General features: G+C 45.4%; 1 protein-coding gene across 1 annotated transcript in view; it reads right to left on the bottom strand.

Annotated features, from left to right (window-relative positions):
- The window catches only part of B3GAT2 (beta-1,3-glucuronyltransferase 2), a gene marked incomplete at its 5' end in the record, with an annotated part of 75,668 nt that overhangs the window by 30,461 nt on the left and 20,369 nt on the right, over positions 1-24,838 (bottom strand). The window contains one exon of the mRNA XM_079716959.1: positions 7,440-7,584. Within this exon, the coding sequence (XP_079573085.1) occupies positions 7,440-7,584 (145 nt within the window). The remainder of the gene's footprint in view (positions 1-7,439; positions 7,585-24,838) is intronic.

The following is a 24,838-nucleotide window of genomic DNA, read 5'->3' as shown; positions in this document are numbered from 1 at the left end:
AACAGTTTACCTGTTTCACTAGTTTCTGTCTTTGTGGGAATTCTCTTCTGCAAAGCCGTAGGGCCAGGACCTTGTCACTGGCCACGGGTCTAGTGGCCAGGATTCGGTGCTCTCACCGCCACAGCCCGAGCTCAATCTCTGGCCGGGAACCAAAACCCTGCTTCAAGCTGCTGCAGGCTGAGGCCATCCGAGATCAGCATGGAAGGGATCCAGCCTACAGAATGGACTAGAACGAACCAGAGGAGAGAACATGCAGCTTCTGACCACCTGCACCAGCCGTTCTGGTCTCTGGCTGCACTTTATAATCCCCTCAAGACTTAAAATAAATATACACACTTCCCAACACCAGGCCTACACCCAGTGGTGATGGTTTAATTGATCAGCGATGGAGCCCAGGTTTCGGTATTTTTTCAAAGCTCCCTAGGTCATTCTGAGATGTAGCCAGGCTGAGAACCACTGAAGGAGACCCTGTTTAGGGAGCTGTCTGGAGTATAGCTCATTATCCTCCCCTTAAAAAAAAAAATCACAAGAGATAAGGGCAATGTGGTCTCAGAGGAACAAGAAGCTTGTAAAACTTGTAATTTTGATAATCCTTAAACTAGAAAGGGAAGACGAGTAAACATTCATGAATTCAGCAGACATTATTCCAGCTACAACGTCAGGGACGGTGCCAGGCCTGGAGAGGCAGGGGGAGACCCGTGCCCCCTCCTCTGGCGGAGGGGGCGTGGCGCAGGAGTCCTACGCGAGCGCCACCTTGAGGAGGAGCGCCTAAGTGCAGGGCTCGGGGAACACGCGGGATGCGCCTCTATGCTGGAGGGAAAATCGGGAAAAACTTCCCAGAGAAAGTGATGCTGGCGCCATGAACGGGTCTTGAGGGGTGACAAGAAGCTAGCCAGGCAACGTGAGAAGACAGAGACGATCTGTATTCCAGGCTGTGGGGTGGTACCAGCTTAGGGTGAAGCTCGGTGGATTTGAGATAAGGTGGGCTGAGGGCAGAGGGTCTGGGGTGGAGGGAGAACCCAGCTGACTTTACCCTCTGAAGCCAGTCTCAGCAGCAGCCCCAGGTTAGCAGGGCAGAGCAACAGTCCTTAACTCTCATCATTTCCACCAACAGACTGTCTGCCTCTTTAACGGATTCCATGTGAAAATTACATCTATGGTGCTCTCAGGAAGGTCACAGTGGTAGAAAGGATATTCCCGTGCCCGCTGTGACTTGATTAGAAAACGTGAGAATCATCTTGTAAACCTTCCCCTGCAGCCATCGGTATTTGCGAAGAGAACAACGCTCCCTCTTCGCAGCAGGCGGGTGGGGGTGGAGGGTGGGAACAGGCCACACCCAACACCTTGCAAATCTATCGATACATGCTACAAATGCCTTTTTCTTTCTTTTTTTTTTTTTTTTCGGTACGCGGGCCTCTCACTGTTGGGGCCTCTCCCGTTGTGGAGCACAGGCTCCGGACATGCAGGCTCAGCGGCCATGGCTCACGGGCCCAGCCACTCTGCGGTATGTGGGATCCTTCTGGACGGGGGCATGAACCCGTGTCCCCTGCATCGGCAGGCAGACTCTCAACCACTGCGGCACCAGGGAAGCCCTGGCATTTTCTTTTGAAAGCTCAACTGCTTTTTGTTTTAGTTTTTCAGCTGGGGAATTACAAAAATGAGTACATATCTGTTTCTAAATTCTTTAGTGATCTTTCTAGGCTTGTTTTTCTCTCTCTGGGGGATATTTTCTCTAAAGTTAGGGCCAGTGTTTATCTCCACATGCCTCCTGCACGCCGAGCCAATTCGCGGAATGAAAACGAACGCAGGTCCACGAGCCAGGGGAGAAAAGCAGCTCACCGAGAGCCCTGAGCAAGGAGTCCGCATGGTCTTCAGTGTCAACCTTCCAGGCGGGTCTGAAACAGACACTCAGGTGCAGATTCAAACCTTCAGGAACAGCAGGAACTTCGCAGGTATCTCTTCTCCTTTCTGCCTCACCATAGCCCTCAGGGCAGCTGGTCTGGTCCCTAATCCACAGGTGAGGAAACCAAGACGTACAGCCTGCTGTGCCCAAGGGGGGCCCCGGAGTCAGCGCCCCGCCCACACAGATGCGACCCCACCATGCGCGGGGCAGTCCCACACCCACGGCGCTGAGCGCATCCTGCTTCCTGGTCACCAGACACCCCGGTCGGCGGGTGTCTACAGTGTTGTGGCCTGTGCTCCGTGTGTGCTGTCTCGTTCTGTGAAGAGCCCCACGGACTGTGACCTGAGGGGTAGAGGACAGCGGCTCAGATCAAGGGTCCAGTCCCTTGGCTGTAAGTGGGTGGGATGGACTCAAAGCCGTGTGGCAGGGCATCTCCGGGCTTGAGTCTGAACCCCGGTTCTACCGTTTAATCACTGTGCAGCCTCGGACAAGTTACTCGGCCTGTCTGGGCCTCCATTTCCTTATATTTAAACGAGGATAATAATGCGAGCTGCGCGGAGTGAGGGTCCGATAAGCAAGCACCGAGAGCGCCTGTGGACGCCTGCCGCCCAGTGACGGCTCAGTAAACAGTAACTACCGAGTCTGCGGGCTACGCTGCCATCAGGGAAACCTTGTGGTTTTCAGAAGTCTTCGTCCTACAGGAACTAAGTCTTATTCCACTGAGATTTTGAAGGAAGTTACAATCTGCTCTGTTTGAAGTGAGATGGGGCGCCGGCACCCCTATGCCCTCTCCCCCTGCAACCCCTCCCCCTCGTCCAGCCCCAGTACGGCTGCCCCGTCCGCAGCTACCCCAGGAAAGGACCCTGATTACGGGCACACAGATGCCCCTTACCCCGCACGCCCACCTCTACCCGGCACAGTCACGCTGCCTGTGGACAGCACTGAACAAGCTGCCGCAGTCAGCGAATGCCTGCAAGTCTCCAGGATACGCACCTCGCTCTGGGGATGGATGAGAAACGGGCGCCAGGCTTCCGGCTGCCCTAACCTCCGCCACCATTGCTGCGGTTCTGCCTGCTGTCAGGACCAGCCGCTGCAGGGAGAGCCACACTGCACTGACCCAGGGGCAGAGTCCTGCCTCGGTCTCCAGATCCTGCACCGAAAGGTACCACAGGACCCACCAAGTCACTCTACTGAGAACATTCAATGACGCGCTAAAAACCGCACACAAATTACAGATGGCTCCCAAGTGACAAGAAGGTCACTCTCCCCATTTTCTTGCTGACATATTTCGTGCTTATATTCACAGAGCAAGGTCGAACTTTGTCCATTTTGGCTAAGCTCATTTGGCTTTGATCATCACCTGATCTGGGCTGGGCCGACGTTTATTATTGCATCATCTATACCAAGTAAATTAACCCGGGCTAACGTCCTTGTCAACAAGTGCCAGGAGAAAGAAGGCCCCGCACGACGATTCTCTCCGCCAAGCCCCCCAAGAGGGCTTCGGTGGTCCTCCTGCCATCCCTCGGCCCTCATCAGGGGAAAAGTCATCACTTATAATCACTTCTTAAATAAAAGGTCTGCCTGCTAAGCTGGCGGTGGGGCAGAGACCCTGGGGCAGGGCAGCTCCTCGCCCACGGCAGGCTGGGGCAGGGCACCCAGGACCCCAAACTGAGGACGGAGCTGAGGCCAGAGGCTGTGGTCAAGAGGCACCGCTACAGAGGTAGCACCGCTTTGTACTGCACTGTGGGGCACAAGAGCAGAAGCTTCCGGGAGTGAAGGACCGGCTGGGGGGCTCTCTTGATCCGGGTGCCGGCCAAGCCTCCGCGGAAAGAGGGACCCTGAAGACGAGGACCAGAGGGTGAGCAGGGCTGAGATGAGGAAAGAAAATTACGGGCAGGGGTGCCGCGTGGGCCCCGAGGCTGGGGGGTAGGGTGTGCGGGAGCCCCGAAGGCCGAGCAGGGCTGGAGGAGGCCTTGGGGCAGGGGGGAGGGGGGCGGGGGGAGGGCACAGGAGGGGAGGGGCAGGGGGAGGGGCGGGGGAGGGGCGGGGGAGGGGAGGGGGAGGCAGGGGAGGGGAGGGGGAGGCAGGGGAGGGGAGGGGGGAGGGCAGGGGAGGGGAGGGGGGAGGGCAGGGGAGGGGAGGGGAGGGGGAGGGGAGGGGAGGGGAGGGGAGGGGGAGGGGAGGGGAGGGGGAGGCAGGGGAGGGGAGGGGGAGGCAGGGGAGGGGAGGGGGGAGGGAAGGGGAGGGGAGGGGGGAGGGCAGGGGAGGGGGAGGGGAGGGGAAGGGGAGGGGAGGGGAAGGGGAGGGGGGAGGGGGAGGGGAGGGGAGGGGAGGGGAGGGGAGGGGGAGGGGAGGGGGGAGGGGAGGGGAGGGGGAGGCAGGGGAGGGGAGGGGGGAGGGCAGGGGAGGGGGAGGGGAGGGGAAGTGGAGGGGAGGGGAGGGGGAGGGGAGGGGAGGGCAGGGGGAGGGGAGGGGGTCGCTTCACCCCACGGGCACAGGAGCAGTGCTCTGCACGCCCCAGCCGAGCGGGGGGCAGTGGGGAGCAGTGTGGCCCCAGGAAGCCCGGGCAGGGCTGGGTCTCCCCTGCATCTGCAGGCCTGCAGGACAGCACATGCACAAACTTTAGTCCAGGGATGTGACTTTTTTCCCCCCAATATGCAGTTTTCTATTTTAAAACAACTACTCTTCTGGTCAACAGAATATTCTAATGACCCAAGAGGACCATATCTTCTGCTCCTAAGTTACAACTCAAAGGTAACATAACAGATCACACCAATTAAATCGACCCCAAATTAAAGGGACTATATCTGCTGTCCCCACACCACTCAAGTGTTAAAAAGACCTAAATTTCTGCTGACTTGTGAGCAGAATCTGAAATGGCTCGTCACAATTTCTAAGTCCCCGACAGCTGTCCCATAAGAGCCACCCTGGCCTTCCGCTCCCTCACCTCGGCCTCAGCATCCTGCACCTGGACCCCAGCGGCCTCCAGGTCCCCCTCTGCCACGGTCCAGGCCCTACTCAGAACATTCCACAGACTCCCCAAGGCCACAGAGATGAAGGCAGAGGTCTCCACCCACCCCAGGTCCTTTCTACTCTCTAGAGATTGTGAGTGTATGTGTGTCTGTGTGTGTCTCTTGAAAATGAGGTGGGAAGTACCATTTGTACATGAACATCCAAAAGTCCTGTTCTCTCTTCCCACTAAGAATAAATGAATCATATGGAATCTAAACAAAGCTGTAAAATTTCAAGTTTTAGAATGAGAACAAACTACTCAAAGTCAGATCTTTATCTTATCAACCAAATCCCTCTCACTTAAAGGTTTCCAAAAATATCAATAATTTACTGAAAACTAATTTGGAAAGCAAATTCACATGTAAAGAAAATAATTTAGTGTTTCAAAAGTTGTTTTCTTTGAGACAGAAATTTTATTCCTATTTTAAAATAAGGATAATTTATAAAAATAAGAAAATCATTCATATTTTACAATAGGTCTTATATTATGCTTTGAAAATATATTAAAGTGCTTTAAAAAATCCAAACATCAGTCATGTCATGGAGAAGTTTCCCAGAGATTCTGGCAGCGAAAGAATATGAAATATCTTGTCACCAGTCAGGCCTAATTCACAAAACCCATGTGCCTTTCTTGAATTTTAGATATATCTATTTGGATCCAAATTCTGGGGAGAACAATGCAAAATACTCGATGGGTTTACTGGATACTTGATCATCTACATAAAGTTCTTACAGCAAAATCCAGGAAGACGTATCTATGTTACCCTCACCTTGAAGTTAGCTTGAAGGGTGATGGGCAGAGATCCCATGTGGGAGACTTGAACTCCTGGGGACCATAAGGACCAAACATCTGCCGGCTGGCTGCATTAGCAGTCACACCCTCACTTAGAATCCATGGACCTGGACTTTTCTTTGAGCTTCCCAAGATGGGAAGCCAGGGAAAGGAAGAATTCATTAGCAAAGACCTCAGTGGTCATTCACGCTACTGCCTCATTCTACACGAGGAAACTAAGTCCCAGAGAAGCACAAGATTTTGCCTAATGTTCCTCAAGATTTCTGCTCAAACTTAACACTTCTGAGCAGCAAAAAACTTGATTTTCAAGACACGTTATGGTCGGCCTTACAGTTTCAGACTTGATTGAGGCGACACCCCTTTTGAGAATCCTTGTCACATTCCAAATACAGCTGACCTGCCTGTCTGTCTGCCTTCAGGAAGATTCTTTGGTTGAGATGCCAGCTCAGCTCTGTGGCTTCAAGAACTGGGGACCGAGGAATAAGGCTTGGGTTGGAAGAGGGACAGAGAGGTCAGGACACGGGGTGGGGCCTGGGAGGGGGGAGGGGTCAGGGAAGGGTCAGAGATCTGGACCATCCTTGGGTCAGAGACCATGACACACAATCCCACAAAGCTGGCCCTCAGGAAACGCTGTTAAATGTTGAGTTAAAATACCCTGGTTTGTCTTCTCCCACAAAGCAGAGCAGCAGGCTGGCCATCCCCAACGCCTTTCCACAGCAGCTTTTACTCCCAGCGCTCTTCATAACCTCGCTCCCTCAAATTTATAGTATTGTCAAAATAAAAGTCATGAAGCCAGTCAGAACACAGCCTCCATCCCATCACAATTCTGAGCAGTGATTCTGACTACAGCTGGGAAATAGCACACAAAAAGATTGGCCAAGCACAGGCTGACAGACAGACAGAGCTCTGTTTCGGCGCTGAGATGGATGAGATTAATTTGGAAGCTTCTCTGCCTTCATCTTCTAGGTTACAGACATCAGTGATTTTAGCGATTTGTTTTCTCTTTTGCCTCCAAAGCCTCATGTTTCAAACTGCATCGTTCCACAGTTATCACAGGCATCATTTTATATAACCCCCAGAGAATGAGTCACTTTATGATAAAGCAGCACTTTAGAATTTGTGGTCTACAGTAGGTTTTATTCAATTTAGTTGGTTGGTCAGAGAGTAAAAACTTTGAAAGACAGCTATACTCAACATTAATATCTGTTTGAAAAACCAGTAATCCAATTTTATATTTTCACTCTTAAATGTATCAATAAGCACTAAATGTATCAATCAATAAGCATCAAAATGATTAGCTTGCCTATACCATATCACTGTTAAATTTATCAGTACGCATTTGATATATTACAACCAGTCGGACTTGTAGAGCGAGGCATGGACAGGTACAGGCTGTAGACCCCTGTAAGGCCGGGGCCAGGTCTGTTTCTCACTGCCCAGCTCCCCGCCGCCCAGCCCAGCACCTGGATGAAGGGATGGCTGCGTGGACAGGTGACAAATGGAATGGAATGAGTGTTTCCTAATCACGCCCCAAATCAATTTCCCCTTGAATCACCCAACCAGCCTGCTTTGAAGGTTTAAACAGTTCATGTGCTGAACATAACATAACGTAGGGTTTAAGCAAAGCGGTCTTTCAAAGCGTCCTGCCTGCAGTACAGTTACACACGGGGGGTTGGGGGGGGCCGGTGGGAACAACCCGGCAGAAGCAAACCCCACAATCCATGCGCTCACCTGCCATATCGACGGCAAAGGTCCTGTCTGCTCTCCAGCCGGTGTACCAGCCGACGACCTTCCCGTTTTCCACCAACGGACGTTCATAGCGCCGCCCACCAACCAGGCCCACTGGCCACACAGAGACCTTGCGTGTTGTTCGCATCTACAAAAGGGGAAAGAGATGTAGTTGAAGCTTCCTTAGGGGAAGGAACGTGAACGAGGACAGGGATGTGAGCCACAGAAGAAACGGGGGGCGGGGCGGGGTGGAGATTTCCGAAGGGTGAAGGTTTCCGAGTGGAACCAGAACCTTCCTGCTGGCAGACTGTTCCCCGGTTCCCTGACGTGTGGCTGCCTGGTGCCACTGCCCTGTGCTATCACGGACTCAGCCAGGGGATCAGGGCTGAGAAATAAAGTGGGTCCACGTCTGAACATCGCTCATCGGAGGCTGAGCTGTGACCATCAAATACTATCTATTTGTCTCAAAGCTGGATCTTCAACTACGCTTGGCCCCTCCGCAAGTGCAAGTTCCCAAGTGCCCCTTAGGCAACCTTATTACTCAGCAACAGCAGCAGCTCCTCTCAGAGGAGCCTCAGGGGTTGCCTGTCTCTGATTTCTTCTTTACTGTTACATACACAGAGAGATCTTGTCTGGGGACATTCATAACGGGATCCAGATACAGAACAGACACCAGGCACCCTCTGGACTGACAGAAAGAAAAATGCCCCCTAAATTCGCATGCCTTTCAAAGGCGATCGGGCCAAATTAGAGAGGAAAGGCCCACACGGGCTGCTGGAATCTCTGGTCCTCTCCAGGTACATGCTCTTAAAGACAGCCCTCAACCGGAAGTTATCTCCTGTATTTCTTTAAGGGGAAAGACATGTTGATACACAACATTGTAAAGCAACTATACTCCAATACAAATTAAAAAAACAAAAAAGCAAAAACAAACAAAGACATGTTGATAACAAAGCTGGCCTCTAGCAGGTAGCACTTTGGGGGAAAACCATCACTGTCACCACCACCTCCTTCTGGGACACGTGCTGGGGCCAAGTCAGCCCCTGTGGCACCTTTCTGCAAACTAGAAAGAGTTGCCCCTTTCTCAGGTGGACACACCCATGCCAGGGCCCCTGGCTTGGCCATCAAAGCACAGGCTGGATTTCAGCAGTGCCTACTCTCCCAGCTGGGTGTGCCACACCGCTGCACCAGGCGGACCCGTTGTTGGGATTGTTATAATTTCAACACCAATGCTTGACCTTTTATTTGCTATAGAACTGGGTCATGGTCGGTTAACCAATGATTAAAATAAAGATTATCAATCAAGGAATTATTTAATGAAAGGAAGAAAAATTATATTCTTGGCAAAGATTTTCAAGTACAATTCAAATTAAGTTATACTACTGTATTAATGAAAATATAACTAGAAGCTCCCATTTAGCAAATAGCTCAACTTTACTTATTTATTAATATCCCACTTCACTCCAAAGAGCAGATTTTAGAGCATGAAGCAATCCAGGTAATGAAGATCCCATTCTATTGGTCTTCCATAAATCTGAAATGACTTTTTTATAGTCTATCACTTTTTCAGTAAATTAATCACTATTGCCTTGTGCTAGCTCATACTAACTTAAATTGTTTTTAAAAAGTGCTACTGAAAAAAAAAAGAGTGCTACTGAGGTATAACTGACTACAGAAAAGAATTCACCGTCTTGAGACTATGATTTTCAGAAAAGCCTGCTTATAAGCTGGCCCTTGGCTGGCACCTGGGAATCTGGCTTTTGAAGTTCCTACGTTGATAAGGTTGTTTTGCCCCCCTGGGCCACTGAACACGTTTTCTTTTCGGGCATCTGAAATACTGGTGGGCAGAGGTGCCTATGTGACCAGCCCCCAGTAAAAACCCTGAACCTGAAATGGGTTTCAGTGGGCATAATCACTGTACCTCCATAGTTACAGCTTTGCTGCTGGAGGGAAGGTGTGCTCTGTGGTCCCTCATGGGAGGCAGAGGACACAGGAAGTGGCACACGGATTCCTCCAGACCCTTCCTCACGTCTATCCCTCACTGATGTGCCTACGGATCCTTACTGCATCCCAGTGACACATCTTTTCCATAAGTACAATACATGCTAGGTGCTAGGGGTCCCAGTAAATCAACAAGCATGTGGGCAGTCTTAGGGACCCCTGAAAGGATAAAATGCATGTTTTTAAACGTAAAATTTGATACACTTTGACCTATGTAAATGGCCATGAACACATGGCCAAAATGAAGATAATAAACATAGCCATCACCCCCGTTTCCTTGTGCTGTTTTTTAAAGCCATCCCTCTTACACTCTCCACATCTCCTAACCCCAGGCAACCGCTGATCTCCACAGAATTTTATATGAATGGAATCATATGGTATATACTGGTTTTTTTTAATTGGGCTTCTTTCACTTAGAATAATGATATGGAGATTCAGCCAGGCTACAATGTATATCAACAGTTCATTCCTTCACATTGCTGAGTAGTATTCTACTGTATGGATGTATGGGTGTGCCACAGTTTTGTTTTGTTTTTTTAAATCCATTTACCTGTTGATGGACTTTTGGGTTTTTTCAAGCCTCTGGATATTACAGATGAAGCTGTTTTGAACATCGGTGTATGAGTCTATGCAGACTTCATTATTTTTGGATAAATACCTAAGTGGAATGCCTAGATCACATGGTATGTGTACATTTAACTTTTTAAGAAACTGCCAAATTATTTTTCAAAGTGGTTGTACCACTGCCAGCAGTGTGTGAGAATTCCAATCACTCCACATCCTCACCAAGACTTGGTGTGGTTGGTGTTTCATTTTAGCCATTCTAATAGGTATTAGTAGTATGTCACTGTGGTTTTAATTTGCATTTTTCTAATGACTGATTATGTTGCATATTTTTTCATGTGCTTATAAGCCATATGGCATTGCTTCTTTGGTGAAGTATTTGTTTCAATCTTTTGCCTACTTTTAAAATTGTTTAATTCTTTCATATTGTGTTTTGAGAGGTATTTATGTAGTCTGCATACAAATCCTTTTCTCAGATATGAGACATAAATATTTTCTCCTTGTCTGTGGCTCATTTCTTCTTTTCTTTCTTTTCTTAATTGGGGTATAGTTACTTTACAATATTGTGTTAAGTTCTGCTGTACAACGAAGTGAATCAGCTATGTGTATATCTATATCTCCTCCCTCTTGGGAGATATGGCTCATCTTTGGAAGGACAGACAGTTTTAATGTTGATGAAGTCCAGTGCATCCATTTGTTCTTCATGAATAATGCTGTTGGTGTCATATCTGAGATATGGTTGCCTAACCCACACTCTTCTCCTCCTTGCTAGAAGTTATTATGGATTTAGGTCTTATATTTAATTATGATCTATTTTGAGTTAATTCTGTGTATGTGATGTGAGGGACTGAAATTCTTCTTTTTCTTTTTTTGCGTGTGGATATCCAATTGTTCCAACTGTATCTAATTGTCACAGAACTACAGAACAGCCTTTGTACTCTTGTCAAAAGCCACTGGCCAGACCTAGAGACACATACAGACTGAAAGTAAGGGGATGGAAAAAGATATTCCATGCAAATGGAAACCAAAAGAAAGCTGGAGTAGCAATTCTCATATCAGACAAAATAGACTTTAAAATAAAGACTATTACAAGAGACAAAGAGAGGGAGAGGGCTGGGGCTGGCGGCGTGAACACAGCCTGAAGGGGCTAATGCGCCACAGCTAGCCCGGAGGGAGTCCGGGAAAAAGTCTGGACCTGCCGAAGAGGCAAGAGACTTTTTCTTCCCTCTTTGTTTCCTGGTGCGCGAGGAGAGGGGATTAAGAGTGCTGTTTAAAGGAGATCCAGAGACGGGCACGAGCCGCGGCTGACAGCGCGGACCCCAGAGACGGGCGTAGGACTCTAGGGCTGCTGCTGCCGCCACCAAGAAGCCTGTGTGCGAACGCAGGTCACTCTCCACACCTCCCCTCCCGGGGAGCCTGTGCAGCCGGTCACTGCCGGGGTCCCGGGATCTAGGGACGGCTTCCCTGGGAGAGCGAATGGGGCGCCTCGGGCTGGTGCAACGTCACGCCAGCCTCTGCCACCGCAGGCTCACCCCGCAGTCCGTGCCCCTCCCTCCCCCATGGCCTGAATGAGCCAGAGTCCCCGAAGCGGCTGCTCCTTTAACCCCTTTGTGTCTGAGCGAAGAACAGACGCCCTCCGGCGACCTACACGCAGAGGCAGGGCCAAATCCAAAGCTGAGACCCGGGAGCTGTGAGAACAAAGAAGAGAAATGGAAATCTCTCCCAGCAGCCTCAGAAGCAGTGGATTAAAGTTCCACAATCAACTTGATGTACGCTGCATCTGTGGAATACCTGAATAGACAACGAATCATCCCAAATTGAGGAAGTGGGCTTTGAGAGCAAGATTTGTGATTTTTTCCTCTTTTCCTCTTTTTGTGTGTACGTGTATGCTTCTGCATGAGATTTTGTCTGTACAGCTTTGCTTCCACCATTTGTCCTAGAGTTCTGTCTGTCCATTTTTTAAAAAATTTTTTTCTTAATAATTATTTTTTTATTTTAATAACTTTATTTTATTCTATCTTACATTATTTTATTTTACTTTATCTTCTTTCTTTCTTTCTTTCCTTCCTTCCTTCCCTCCTTTAGACAATGAATCATCCCAAATTGAGGAGGTGGACTTTGAGAGCAAGATTTATGATTTTTACCCCTTCTCCTCTTTTTCTGAGTGTGTATGTGTATGCTTCTCTGTGAGATTTTGTCTGTATAACTTTGTTTCCACCATTTGTCCCAGGGTTCTACCCATCCGTTTTTTTTTCTTAATAACTATTTTTTATTTTAATAATTTTATTATATTTTATCATACTTAAGTTTATTTTACTTTATCTTCTTTCTTTTTCCTTCCTTCCCTCCTTCCTCCCTCCCTTCTTCCCTCCTTTCTTTCTTTCTTTCTGCTTCTACTAATTCTTTCTTTCTACTTTTTCTCCATTTTATTCTGAGCCGTGTGGATGAAAGGCTCTTGGTGCTGCAGCCAGGAGTCACTGCTGTGCCTCTGAGGTGGGAGAGCCAACTTCAGGACACTGGTCCACAAGAGAGCACCCAGATCCACATAATATCAAACGGTGAAAATCTTCCAGAGATCTCCATCTCAACACCAGCACCCAGCTTCACTCAACGACCAGCAAGCTACGGTGCTGGACACCCTATGCCAAACAACTACCAAGACAGGAACACAACGCCACCCATTAGCAGAGAGCCTGCCTAAAATCATAATAAGTCCACAGGCACCCCAAAACACACCATCAGACGTGGACCTGCCCACCAGACACATGAGATCGAGCCTCATCCAGCAGAACACAGGCACTAGTCTCCTCCACCAGGAAGCCTACACAACCCACTGAACCAACCTTAGCCACTGGGGACAGACACCAAAAACAAAGGGAACTACGAACCTGCAGCCTGCAAAAAGGAGACCCCAAACACAGTAAGATAAGGAAAATGAGAAGACAGAAAAACACACAGCAGGAGAAGGAGCAAGATAAAAACCCACCAGACCTAACAAATGAAGAGGCAATAGGCAGTCTACCTGAAAAAGAATTCAGAATAATGATAGTAAAGATAATCCAAAATCTTGGAAATAGAATAGACAAAATGCAAGAAACAGTTAACAAGGACCTAGAAGAAATAAAGATGAATCAAGCAACGATTAGAAACACAATAAATGAAATTAAAAATACTCTACATGGGATCAATAGGAGAATAACTGAGGCAGAAGAACGGATAACTGACGTGGAAGATAAAATAGTAGAAATGACTACTGCAGAGCAGAAGAAAGAAAAAAAATGAAAAGAACTGAGGACAGTCTCAGAGACCTCTGAAACAACAGTAAACACACCAACATTCGATTTATAGGGGTTCCAAAAGAAGAAGAGAAAAAGAAAGGGACTGAGAAAATATTTGAAGAGATTATAGTTGAAAACCTCCCTAATATGGGAAAGGAAATAGTTAATCAAGTCTAGGAGGCACAAAGAGTCCCATACAGGATAAATCCAAGGAGAAATACGCCAAGACACATATTAATCAAACTGTCAAAAATTAAATACAAACAAAACATATTAAAAGCAGCAAGGGAAAACCAACAAATAACACACAAGGGAATCCCCATAAGGTTAACAGCTGATCATTCAGCAGAAACTCTGCAAGCCAGAAGGGACTGGCAGGACATATTTAAAGTGATGAAGGAGAAAAACCTGCAACCAAGATTACTCTACCCAGCAAGGATCTCATTCAGATTTGATGGAGAAATTAAAACGTTTACAGACAAGCAAAAGCTGAGAGACTTCAGCACCACCAAACCAGCTTTACAACAAATGCTAAAGGAACTTCTCTAGGCAAGAAACACAACAGAAGGAAAAGACCTACAATAACGAACCCAAAACAATTAAGAAAATGGGAATAGGAACATACATATCGATAATTACCTTAAATATAAATGGACTAAATGCTCCCACCAAAAGACACAGATTGGCTGAATGGATACAAAAACAAGACCCGTATATATGCTGTCTACAAGAGACCCACTTCAGACCTAGAGACACATACAGACTGAAAGTAAGGGGATGGAAAAAGATATTCCATGCAAATGGAAACCAAAAGAAAGCTGGAGTAGCAATGCTCATATCAGACAAAATAGACTTTAAAATAAAGACTACTAGAAGAGACAAAGAAGGACACTACATAATGATCAAGGAATTGATCCAAGAAGAAGATATAACAATTGTAAATATGTATGCACCCAACATAGGAGCAACTTAATAAATAAGGCAAATCCTTACAGCCATAAAAGGGGAAATCGACAGTAATACATTCACAGTTGGGGACTTTAACACCCCACTTTCACCAAAGGACAGATCATCCAAAATGAAAATAAATAAGGAAACACAAGTTTTAAATGATACATTAAACAAGATGGACTTAATTGATATTTATAAGACATTCCATACAAAAACAACACAATACACATTTTTCTCAAGTGCTCATGGAACATTCTCCAGGATAGATCATATTTGGGTCACAAATCAAGCCTTGGTAAACTAAAGAAAACTGAAATTGTATCAAGTATCTATTCCGACCACAGAGCTATGAGACTATCTATCAATTACAGGAAAAGATCTGTAAAAAATACAAACACAAGGAGGCTAAACAATACATTACTTAATAACGAAGTGATAACTGAAGAAATCAAGCAGGAAATTAAAAAAAAACCTAGAAACAAATGACAATGGAGACACGACGACCCCAAACCTATGGGATGCAGCAAAAGCAGTTCTAAGAGGGAAGTTTATAGCAATAAAATCCTACCTTATGAAACAAGAAACATCTCAAATAAACAACCTAAGCTTGCACCTAAAGCAATTAGAGAAAGAAGAACAAAGAAACCCCCAAAGTTAGCAGAAGGAAAGAAATCATAAAAGTCAGATCAGAAATAAATGAAAACGAAGAGAAGGAAACGATAGCAAAGATCAATAAAACTAAAAGCTGGTTCTTTGAGAACATAAACAAAATTGATAAACCATTAGCCAGACTCATCAAGAAAAAGAGGGAGAAGACTCAAATCAATAGAATTAGAAATGAAAAAGGAGAAGTAACAGCTGACACTGCAGAAATACAAAAGATCATGAGAGATTACTACAAGCTACTCTATGCCAATAAAATGGACAACCTGGAAGGAAAGGACACATTCTTAGAAATGCACAACCTGAAGACTCAATCAGGAAGAAATAGAAAATAAGAACAGACCAATCACAAGCACTGAAATTGAAACTGTGATGAAAAATCTTCCAACTTCGCTTCACAGGCGAATTCTATCAAACATTTAGAGAAGAGCTACACCTATCCTTCTAAAATTCTTCCCAGATATAGCAGAGGGAGGAACACTCCCAAACTCATGCTATGAGGCCACCATCACCTTGATACCAAAATAAGAAAAGGATGTCTGAAAGAAAGAAAACTACAGGCCAATATCACTGATGAACATAGATGCAAAAATACTCAATAAAATACTAGCAAACAGAATCCAACAGCACATTAAAAGGATCATACACCATGATCAAGAGGGGTTTATTCCAGGAATGCAAGGATCCTTCAATATACGCAAATCAATCAACGTGATACAGCACATTAACAACATGAAGGAGAAAAACCATATGATCCTCTCAATAGATGTAGAGAAAGCTTTTGACAAAATTCAACACCAATTTAGTTAAAAACCCTGCAGAAAGTAGGCATAGAGGGAACTTTCCTCAACATAATAGAGGCTGTAAGTGACAAACCCACAGCCAACATCGTCCTCAATGTTGAAAATCTGAAAACATTTCCACTAAGATCAGGAACAAGACAAGGTTGCCCACTCTCACCACTCTTATTCAACATAGTTTTCGAAGTTTTAGTCACAGCAATCAGAGAAGAAAAGGAAATAAAAGGAATCCAACTTGGAAAAGAACAAGTAAAGCTGTCACTGTTTGCAGATGACATGATACTATACATAGAGAATCCTAAAGATGCTACCGAAAAACTACTAGAGCTAATCAATGAATTTGGTAAAGTAGCAGGATACAAAATTAATGCACAGAAATCTCTGGCATTCCTATATACTAATGACGAAAAATCTGAAAGTGAAATAAAGAAAACACTCCCATTTACCATTGCAACAAAAAGAATAAAATATCTAGGAATAAACCTACCTAAGGAGACAAAAGATCTGTATGCAGAAAATTATAAGACACTGATGAAAGAAATTAAAGATGATACAAATAGATGGAGAGATATACCATGTTCTTGGATTGGAAGAATCAACATTGTGAAAATGACTCTACTACCCAAAGCAATCTACAGATTCAATGCAATCCCTATCAAACTATCACTGGCATTTTTCAGAGAACTAGAACAAAAATTTTCACAATTTGTATAGAAACACAAAAGACCCCGAATAGCGAAAGCAATCTTGAGAACGAAAAACGGAGCTGGAGGAATCAGGCTCCTTGAATTCAGACTATACTACAAAGCTACAGTAATCAAGACAATATGGTACTGGCACAAAAACAGACAGATCAATGGAACAAACAGACAGCCCAGAGATAAACCCACGCACATATGGTCACCTTATCTTTGATAAAGGAGGCAGGAACGTACAGTGGAGAAAGGACAGCCTCTTCAATAAGTGGTGGTGGGCAAACTGGAGAGGTACATGTAAAAGTATGAGATTAGATCATTCCCTAACCCCATACACAAAAGTAAGCTCAAAATGGATTAAAGACCTAAATGTAACCCCAGAAACTATCAACCTCTTGGAGGAAAACATATGCAGGACACTCTGTGACATAAATCACAGCAAGATCCTTTTTGACCCACCTCCGACATAAATGGAAATAAAAACAAAAATGAACACATGGGACCTAATGAAACTTAAAAGCTTTTGCACAGCAAAGGAAACCATAAACAAGGACAAAAGACAACCCTCAGAATGGGAGAACATATTTGCAAATGAAGCAACTGACAAAGGATTAATCTCTAAAATTTATTAGCAGCTCATGCAGCTCAATAACAAAAAAATAAACAACCCAATCCAAAAATGGGCAGAAGACCTAAATAGACATTTCTCCAAAGAAGATATACAGACTGCCAACAAACACATGAAAGAATGCTCAACATCTTCAATAGTTAGAGAAATGCAAATCAAAACTACAATGAGATATCATCTCACACCAGTCAGAATGGCCATCATCAAAAAATCTAGAAACAATAAATGCTGGAGAGGGTGTGGAGAAAAGGGAACACTCTTGCACTGCTGGTGGGAATGTGAATTGGTACAGCCACTATGGAGAACAGTATGAAGTTTCCTTAAAAACTACAAATAGAACTACTATATGACCCAGCAATCCCACTTCTGGGCATATACCCTGCGAAAACCATAATTCAAAAAGAGTCATGTACCAAAATATTCATTGCAGCTCAATTTACAATAGCCCGGAGATGGAAACAAACTAAGTGTCCATCATCCGATGAATGGATAAAGAAGATGTGGCACATATATTCAATGGAATATTACTCAGCCATAAAAAGAAACAAAACTGAGCTATTTGTAATGAAGTGGATAGACCTAGAGTCTGTCATACAGAGTGAAGTAAGTCAGAAAGAGAAAGACAAATACCGTATGCTAACACATATATATGGAATTTAAGAAAAAAAAATGTCATGAAGAACCTATGGGTGAGACAGGAATAAAGACACAGACCTACTAGAGAATGGATTTGAGCATATGCGGAGGGGGAAGGGTAAGCTGGGAGAAAGCGAGAGAGTGGCATGGACATATATATACTACCAAACGTAAAATAGATAGCTAGTGGGAAGCAGCCTCATAGCACAGGGAGATCAGGTCGGTGCTTTGTGACCACCTAGAGGGGTGGGATAGGGAGGGTGGGAGGGAGGGAGATGCAAGAGGGAAGAGATATGGGAACATATGTATATGTATAACTGATTCACTTTGTTATAAAGCAGAAACTATCACACCATTGTAAATCAATTATACTCCAATAAAGATGTAAAACAAAAAACAAAGTCAGTGGCCACCTACGTGTGAGTTTACTTCTGGACATTCTCCCTGACCCATTGGTCTACTTGGTGATCTAATGCTAATACCACACTGTCTTGATTTACTCTGGTTTTATGACAACCACTGTAACCAGGCAGTGTGAGTCCTCCATCTCTGTTCTTCTTCATCAGAGTTGTTTTGACTATTTCCATATGAGTTTCAGAGTCAGTATGTAAATTTTGTCAAATTTTGATCAGGACTGCATCAAATCTATATATCAATTCATTGAGAACTGACAACGTAGCAATATGGCATCTTCTAATCCATGAACATGGTATCTCTCTCTCCAGTTATTTAGATGTTTCATTCCTCTCAGCAAGCTTTTGGAGAGTTAATTTTGAATCAGTATTAACATTTAATGCTTTTATGTCCTAGATCTTTGCCATAGGTGGGAAAAAAGCCAGAAATTTTATTAAAAATTTCACAAAAACACAGCCCTCTCCTCAATTCACTCCACCCCGTTCCCTCACACACTGCAGAAAATGAAAAATTTCCATTTTTTGTTTGATATCTCAAATATGCGAAACATACTGAGAAATCAAGTTAAATCTAGTTCATATTTTTCTTACAGTGACAGAATGGCCTTGTATCTAACAAGGTACTGAAAATAGTGTTGTGTCCTTTTTTTGATATTTCCTTAAAATGCCTATGATTTTTCAGCTCCTAAACTGCTTTTTCCTGGAGCACTAAATTTTCAAATCTGAAAAGCTGGTAAGTGGACCTCGTCTCAGACCTGGGTATCCTCTTGAGAATGCATAGGTTGTGCCTGCATACAGCAGGTGCCAAAACATTCTTGATAAGTGTGCAAGCACCATGTGGTACCTGAGACCTGAGCCATATGTAGCAAGTAATCAGGATGCTGTGTTTTGAAGGGGCACCTCACAGGCAAGAGGAGGACAGACAGGAAAAGAACAGAAGGAAAGGGGAAACCGGAAAAGAGAAATTCCCTTACAGAGGAGAACGCACGGAACTGTGGGAGCGCTCCTACCGGGACAAGCAAACATGTGTTTGCACCAAACCAGGCGTGTTTGGTGCCTGGCTTTTCACTTAAGTAGGGCCGTGAAAGACACGTAGACTACAGACTACAGAATGGCCTAGGGTTTCGGGTAATGAGATGAATCAAAGAAGCAACCCTTCACACTTGTGTGCCAGTTTCATGCTAGAACAAGTAGGTTTTATTTAGCGTGCTCCAAATTTCTGAGAGCAACTCAGAGCGAACATTTGTTTGTGTTTTATTTTTTCAGAGGGTCGGGTGCTAAAGGAAATGCACTGACTATTTGAATGCAGGTGATGTGGCAGAATTACATTTCCAAGTATGCTACATTTTTTAAAGTCTGTCATTTAAATATAGGCAGCCCGTCACATCCGCGGGCTCCTCATCCTTCACACCATCCACTGTTGTTGAATCTGCAGATGCCGAACCTGCAGATACAGAGGCCCCAGGATGGGACTGGGGCAGGTACCAAAGTCCGATGGGACTTGGATTTTGGTACCCACAGCGGGTCCTGGAACCAATTTCCCGTGGATACCTAGGGATGACTGTAGTTTAAAACTTCAGAAAGATCCAGATGCCCTTGCCATGTATGCACGGCTCTGAGATTCAGTGTGGAATTCTTCATTCCAGAGTTAGACACACAGCCCCTGAGCACACGACCATTACACTACACAGAGTGTGCCCGGCCTTTCAAAGGAAAATAGCACAGCTATTTACAGAACTTCTGCTTGCGTCCCCCCTGGGATCCATCCTTTGTTCTGTGTCCCTTTCTCTCCATCTATGCTCTTTAAGGATTCCTAAGCAGCCTCTTTCTTTTCTGAGAGGGGGAAATGTAACAATGACTGTTCCTATTAAAAGTAAAAGCACTTTCCTGTAACTAAAATATTCTCCATATTTAAAAGCTCTGTTACTTTCTTAGCACAAAACAGCAGTTACGTCACAGGCACATCTTCCGGTGCCCGGTGTGAGCGCCAGTCTAAAACTGAGGAGCAAAGCACTGGATGTTAAGATGAAGAGGAAGCAATTCACGTATGGATAGGACAATATTAGGACCAGTTCCAGCCCCCAAAGGCATTCTCTTCCTATTTATTCAACGCTAGAGTCATACTCTGTCACTCACTCCTCCTGCTGTGACCCCCAGTGAAGTGGACAGGACTCGCAAGCCCAAATCACGGGCAGATCCAATGGCTAAACGGACCACGAGATGCATGTGGTACATCTGCACGCTCTCCAGGCTACATGCCTTTTAAACTCCCCCAGGGCAGGTGGGCCGGTTTGTCTGCATCTTCTCCAGGAAAGCAGGGCGGCAGGGAACTGCCGCGCACTCCTGGGTCTGGTGACTCTTACCAACAACCCGCTCCTGTTTCTTTAGCCAACGTTTTTCCTGCAGCTTTAAGCTGCATGGCTTTGGCCCCTCTCTGGGAGATGGCTAGCGGCCAGCGTTCCAGGATTGGAACGCTTCAGAAGATCACACGTATGTGTGAATGCCCTTAGAGTAAAGCAGAAAAAGTTAAAGAAATGCCTTTTAGCTTCCTTTAAGACCTACCAGTAGGTGAAAGCTTGTTTTATTTTTCCCAAAGGGAAATGAACAAAATCCTTGATCTTATGAAATGTAAAATGCCATAGGCAACCTCAAGAAGCAGAATTACAATAAAGACGTTTACATTTGGTATCCTCCTTTTTAAACTAATAATTTCAGCGGCAGAAAAACACCCCAAACCCCAAACAAAAAATGTCACCCTAAATGGGGCAGGATCTAGTGAGCTAAAGACGGAAAGGAAAGAGCAGTGGAAATAGGATGGAGCACAGAGTGAGGACTTGGAGCCCAGGGTCTTTTCCAATATTATTGTGCATAAACATCTGGTATTTTCCAACACAGAAGCTAGCTACGTTTATATGATCCAACACACCCATACATTTTCTGTGGAACAAGTGTGAAAATTAACATCATGCCTGCTTTCTCTCTTGCATCTGATTCAGCATCCATTTCCCTCAACAAATTGTTACTTGGCTCAGGGCTATTCACTCAACGCAGTGTCCTTCACGTAACTGTACGTTGCCCTGGATTTTTTTTTTTTGATTTCCATACACAACCATTTCCAGAGCATGAACGTCTGAGGGGCAGAAGCTAATTACTTAAAGGAGCTTAAAGTATAAATTTCTAAAAATAAATAAATAAATAAAATAAAGGAGCTAAGAATTCGAGAAGCAGAAACGGCCCTAATGTTATATTCTCAACCCTTCTCCTGTGTCATTGGGTAGAAGACCCAGTAGACCACGCCTCACATGTCTTCCATACCTCTTGTATCTTTTCACTAAATACTGATCACATACCTAACGTGTGTCCAGTGCTAGCCCCTGAGCAAGTCAGACAAGGTCCTTGCCTACAAAGCCAAAGTTCCGGAAAAGAAAAACCAGTAACACAACCAACTGCAAGACGAGCTACTTCAATTCGATGCTGATAAGGGCTGTAAGGGAAGCAGATGGTGCCATGAGGCATGTTGCAGAGACTTTGACCTGATCTGGGACCTGCTGAGGCTTCCCTGAGGACATCGACCTGAGCTAAGTCTCGAGCATGAGAAGCACTGACCACTGCGGAGAGGAAGAACAAAGACTTTCCAGGAAGAAAGCAACTCAAGTGCTCCCGGCCCTGGACAGGAGCATTCCACTGCATTCCTTAACAAAAATAGATCCATTTTGGACAGTGGCTGCTGGGAGCCAGGTTTCTCACCACTGGAGTGAGAACTTACAGGTAAGCAAAAGAAAAGGCTAGCACGACCCATGTGGTTACGGATGAGGTTGGAGACGTCAGTATGAACTCATGTTTAGCTTGATATAGAGATGGTTCTATACATAGATATGTGTGCATACACACGTTGCTCAGTACACACACCTACTTCCTTGCTCTGTCAGCTGAGGGGGTCTAGAAGCAGTGACACTCCAGCGGCAATGAGCCCACCTGGCCCCAGACCTTGCTTCCTAACACTGGGCTCTAATAAAGGGAAGCAGAGGTACTCAGAGAAGCAGCTGACTCCAGGGCTGGGGCAGAAAATATACAAGAGGATCCCAGGGTATCTTTAGAGCCAGAAAGTAAGAGAGCCCTCAAAAACACACACAAAAAAACACACATTGGTGGGGGCATACAAAAAGGCCCACGGGAGTCTACCACATGGCCAAAGCTGGAACAATTTGAGCAACAAAATTAGATTACAAACTAAAGTAGAAAATAAACACCAAACACCAATATGATCGAAGTATATAAACAAATGCTTGAATAAATAAGCCAATGGGGAATACACAAACTTCCCGTGCAAGAAGAATTCCAAATGATGAATGTAGGTAATGCTCCTCCCACCCCAGGAGGTAGAGCTAACTCCCCACTCCTTGGGTATGGGCTGCGTAGTAATTTCGTTCTAGAGACAACAGTATGGAAGAAACTTTACAGTGGAGGAGCCTCAAAAGTTACCATCCACGGTTTTAAGTCATGTTGACAGTATGCACCCTTGATGTGCTGTGCTGAAAACGGCACTTTCCCTCTGTGGTCTTTTCTAACCTGTGTGGTTCTTTCCTTTCCTTTCCTTCCTTCCTTTCTTTCATTCTTTCCTTTTTTTAATTAATTTTTATTGGGGTGTGGTTGCTTTACGTTCTTTCTGATAAAAGGAACCAGGGCTCCTTGGAGAAATGGCTGATGCTAGGACAGAGATGGAAAATAAACAATATGACCCTAAATCATCCTGTAGAGCCAGAAAGTAAGGAGGGGTTTATAAAATAAACAAAGACCTCACACAAACCCACACTGATGAGGGTCTGTGAAAAGAACACAGCCAACTGAAAGAGCTCCCAGCGGCCAGAGCCAGAATGATGTGAGCTATAAACTAACGCTGATAGTATGCACCCTTGACCTGATATGATGAAAATGGCACTTTTCTTCCCCCAAACCCATAACCACATTCTAATCATGAGAAAAACCTCAGAAAAACTCCAACAGCGTGGCATGCTACAATATACCTGACCAGGACTCTTCCAAATTGCCAGGTCATCAAAAATAAGGAAAATTGGAGAAACTGTCACAGCCAAAGAGGAACCTATAGAGACATGACGACTAAACGTAATGTGCCCAGAATAGGATCCTGGAACAGAAAAAGAACACCAGGTAGTAAACACTAAGGACATGTGAATAAAGAACTGACTTTAGCTAATACTGATTCATTCATTATAACACAAGTAACCTATAAATATCAATGTATAATGTTAACAGTGGAAACTGGGTGTGAGGTGTACGGGAACTTACTAGTATTTTCTCAGTTCTTCTGTAAATCTAAAACTGTATTAAAAATAGAGGGGCTTCGCTAGTGGAGCAGTGGTTAAGAATCTGCCTGCCAATGCAGGGGACACGGGTTCAAGCCCTGGTCTGGGAAGATCCCACATGCCGTGGAGCAACTAAGCCCGTGCGCCACAACTACTGAGCCCGCAAGCCACAACTACTGAGCCGGCATGCCACAACTACTGAAGCCCAGGCGCTCTAGGGCCCACGTGCCGCAACTACTGAGCCTGCGTGCTGCAACTACTGAAGCCCGCACACCTAGAGCCTGTGCTCTGCAACAAGAGGAGCCACCGCAGTGAGAAGCCCGCACACCGCAACGAAGAGTAGCCCCCTCGCCGCAACTAGAGAAAGCCCGCGCAGCAACAAAGACCCAATGAAAAACAACAACAACAAAAGTCTATTATTTATAAAAGTCCCTTTTCAAAGCGCCTAAGGTGACTATTCCTTCTCTGTCCAGCCCTGTCGGGTATGATGCAGACTTAATCTCTAACCTGGGGTCAAGTTTTCACTCACTTTCTCTGCCCTTATTTACTGTGCAGACCAGAGGTCACAGCTGGAGCATTTGGCCATAAGTGGCCCTAGAGGAAAGGTTGGTTTGGCCTGCAAAAGTTTTTGCATTTTAAACAGAGATGTGTTAAAACCCAAAGATGTCCGGCCTCTTTGAAGATGTGGCACACTGGGCTGGATTCCTTTACGGCGACAGTGGCGTCAAGGGCTACGTCCCTTCTGGCAGTGCCAGGCCGGCCCTCCGCTGCTCCCCGCAGGCGCCCCCCCCGACCCCGATCCCTATCGCAGCCCCAAAGCCGAGTCTACCAGTCTGTGCTGTCATGGGGGATGGTCCTGTCTCCAAAGTGGGCAACTGGAAAACAGACCAAATGGGCCCCGCATTCAAGTACACAGGGATGGAGCACTGTTATATGGATGGGAACGAGGACTGTTCCTGTATATTTGATATGCAAAGCATGTGTACAAAAGATGGCATTAGAAGTAATAACAACCATGAGAAATATACGGGAAAGGGACGTAGTTAAAAACCTTAGTAAATGAAAATAAATCAGGCTGAAGTTTTAGTCCTTTAAGTTTTAATACAAAAAAGCAATACTGCTCACACCTGGCCAGCTTCACTTAATTATGTCACTTTCTTGAAGGCACATGACTGTGAATCCTGGTACAGAACGTCTGGGAGGAGCTGGCCGGGCTCTGCCTATCGTATGGCTACAGTAATCAAGGCACTGTGGTGTCAATGTAAAGACAGACACTTCAGTAAACAGAAGAGATTCGACAGTTCAAAAATAATTCTTCCCACAGATGCCTGGCTGATTTTTTTTTTTTTTTTTTTTTTTACTAAGATGCCAAGAAAACTCAGTGGGGGAAAGGATAGTCTTTAACACATTGTGCTGGAACAAAAGGACATCTATGGTCGGCGGGGCGGG

This window comes from Hyperoodon ampullatus (assembly GCF_949752795.1).
Source record: "Hyperoodon ampullatus genome assembly, chromosome: 12".
Lineage (NCBI taxonomy): Eukaryota > Metazoa > Chordata > Mammalia > Artiodactyla > Ziphiidae > Hyperoodon > Hyperoodon ampullatus.
Note: the sequence above shows the minus strand (reverse complement) of the source record. Positions and strands in the feature narration are given on the sequence as shown.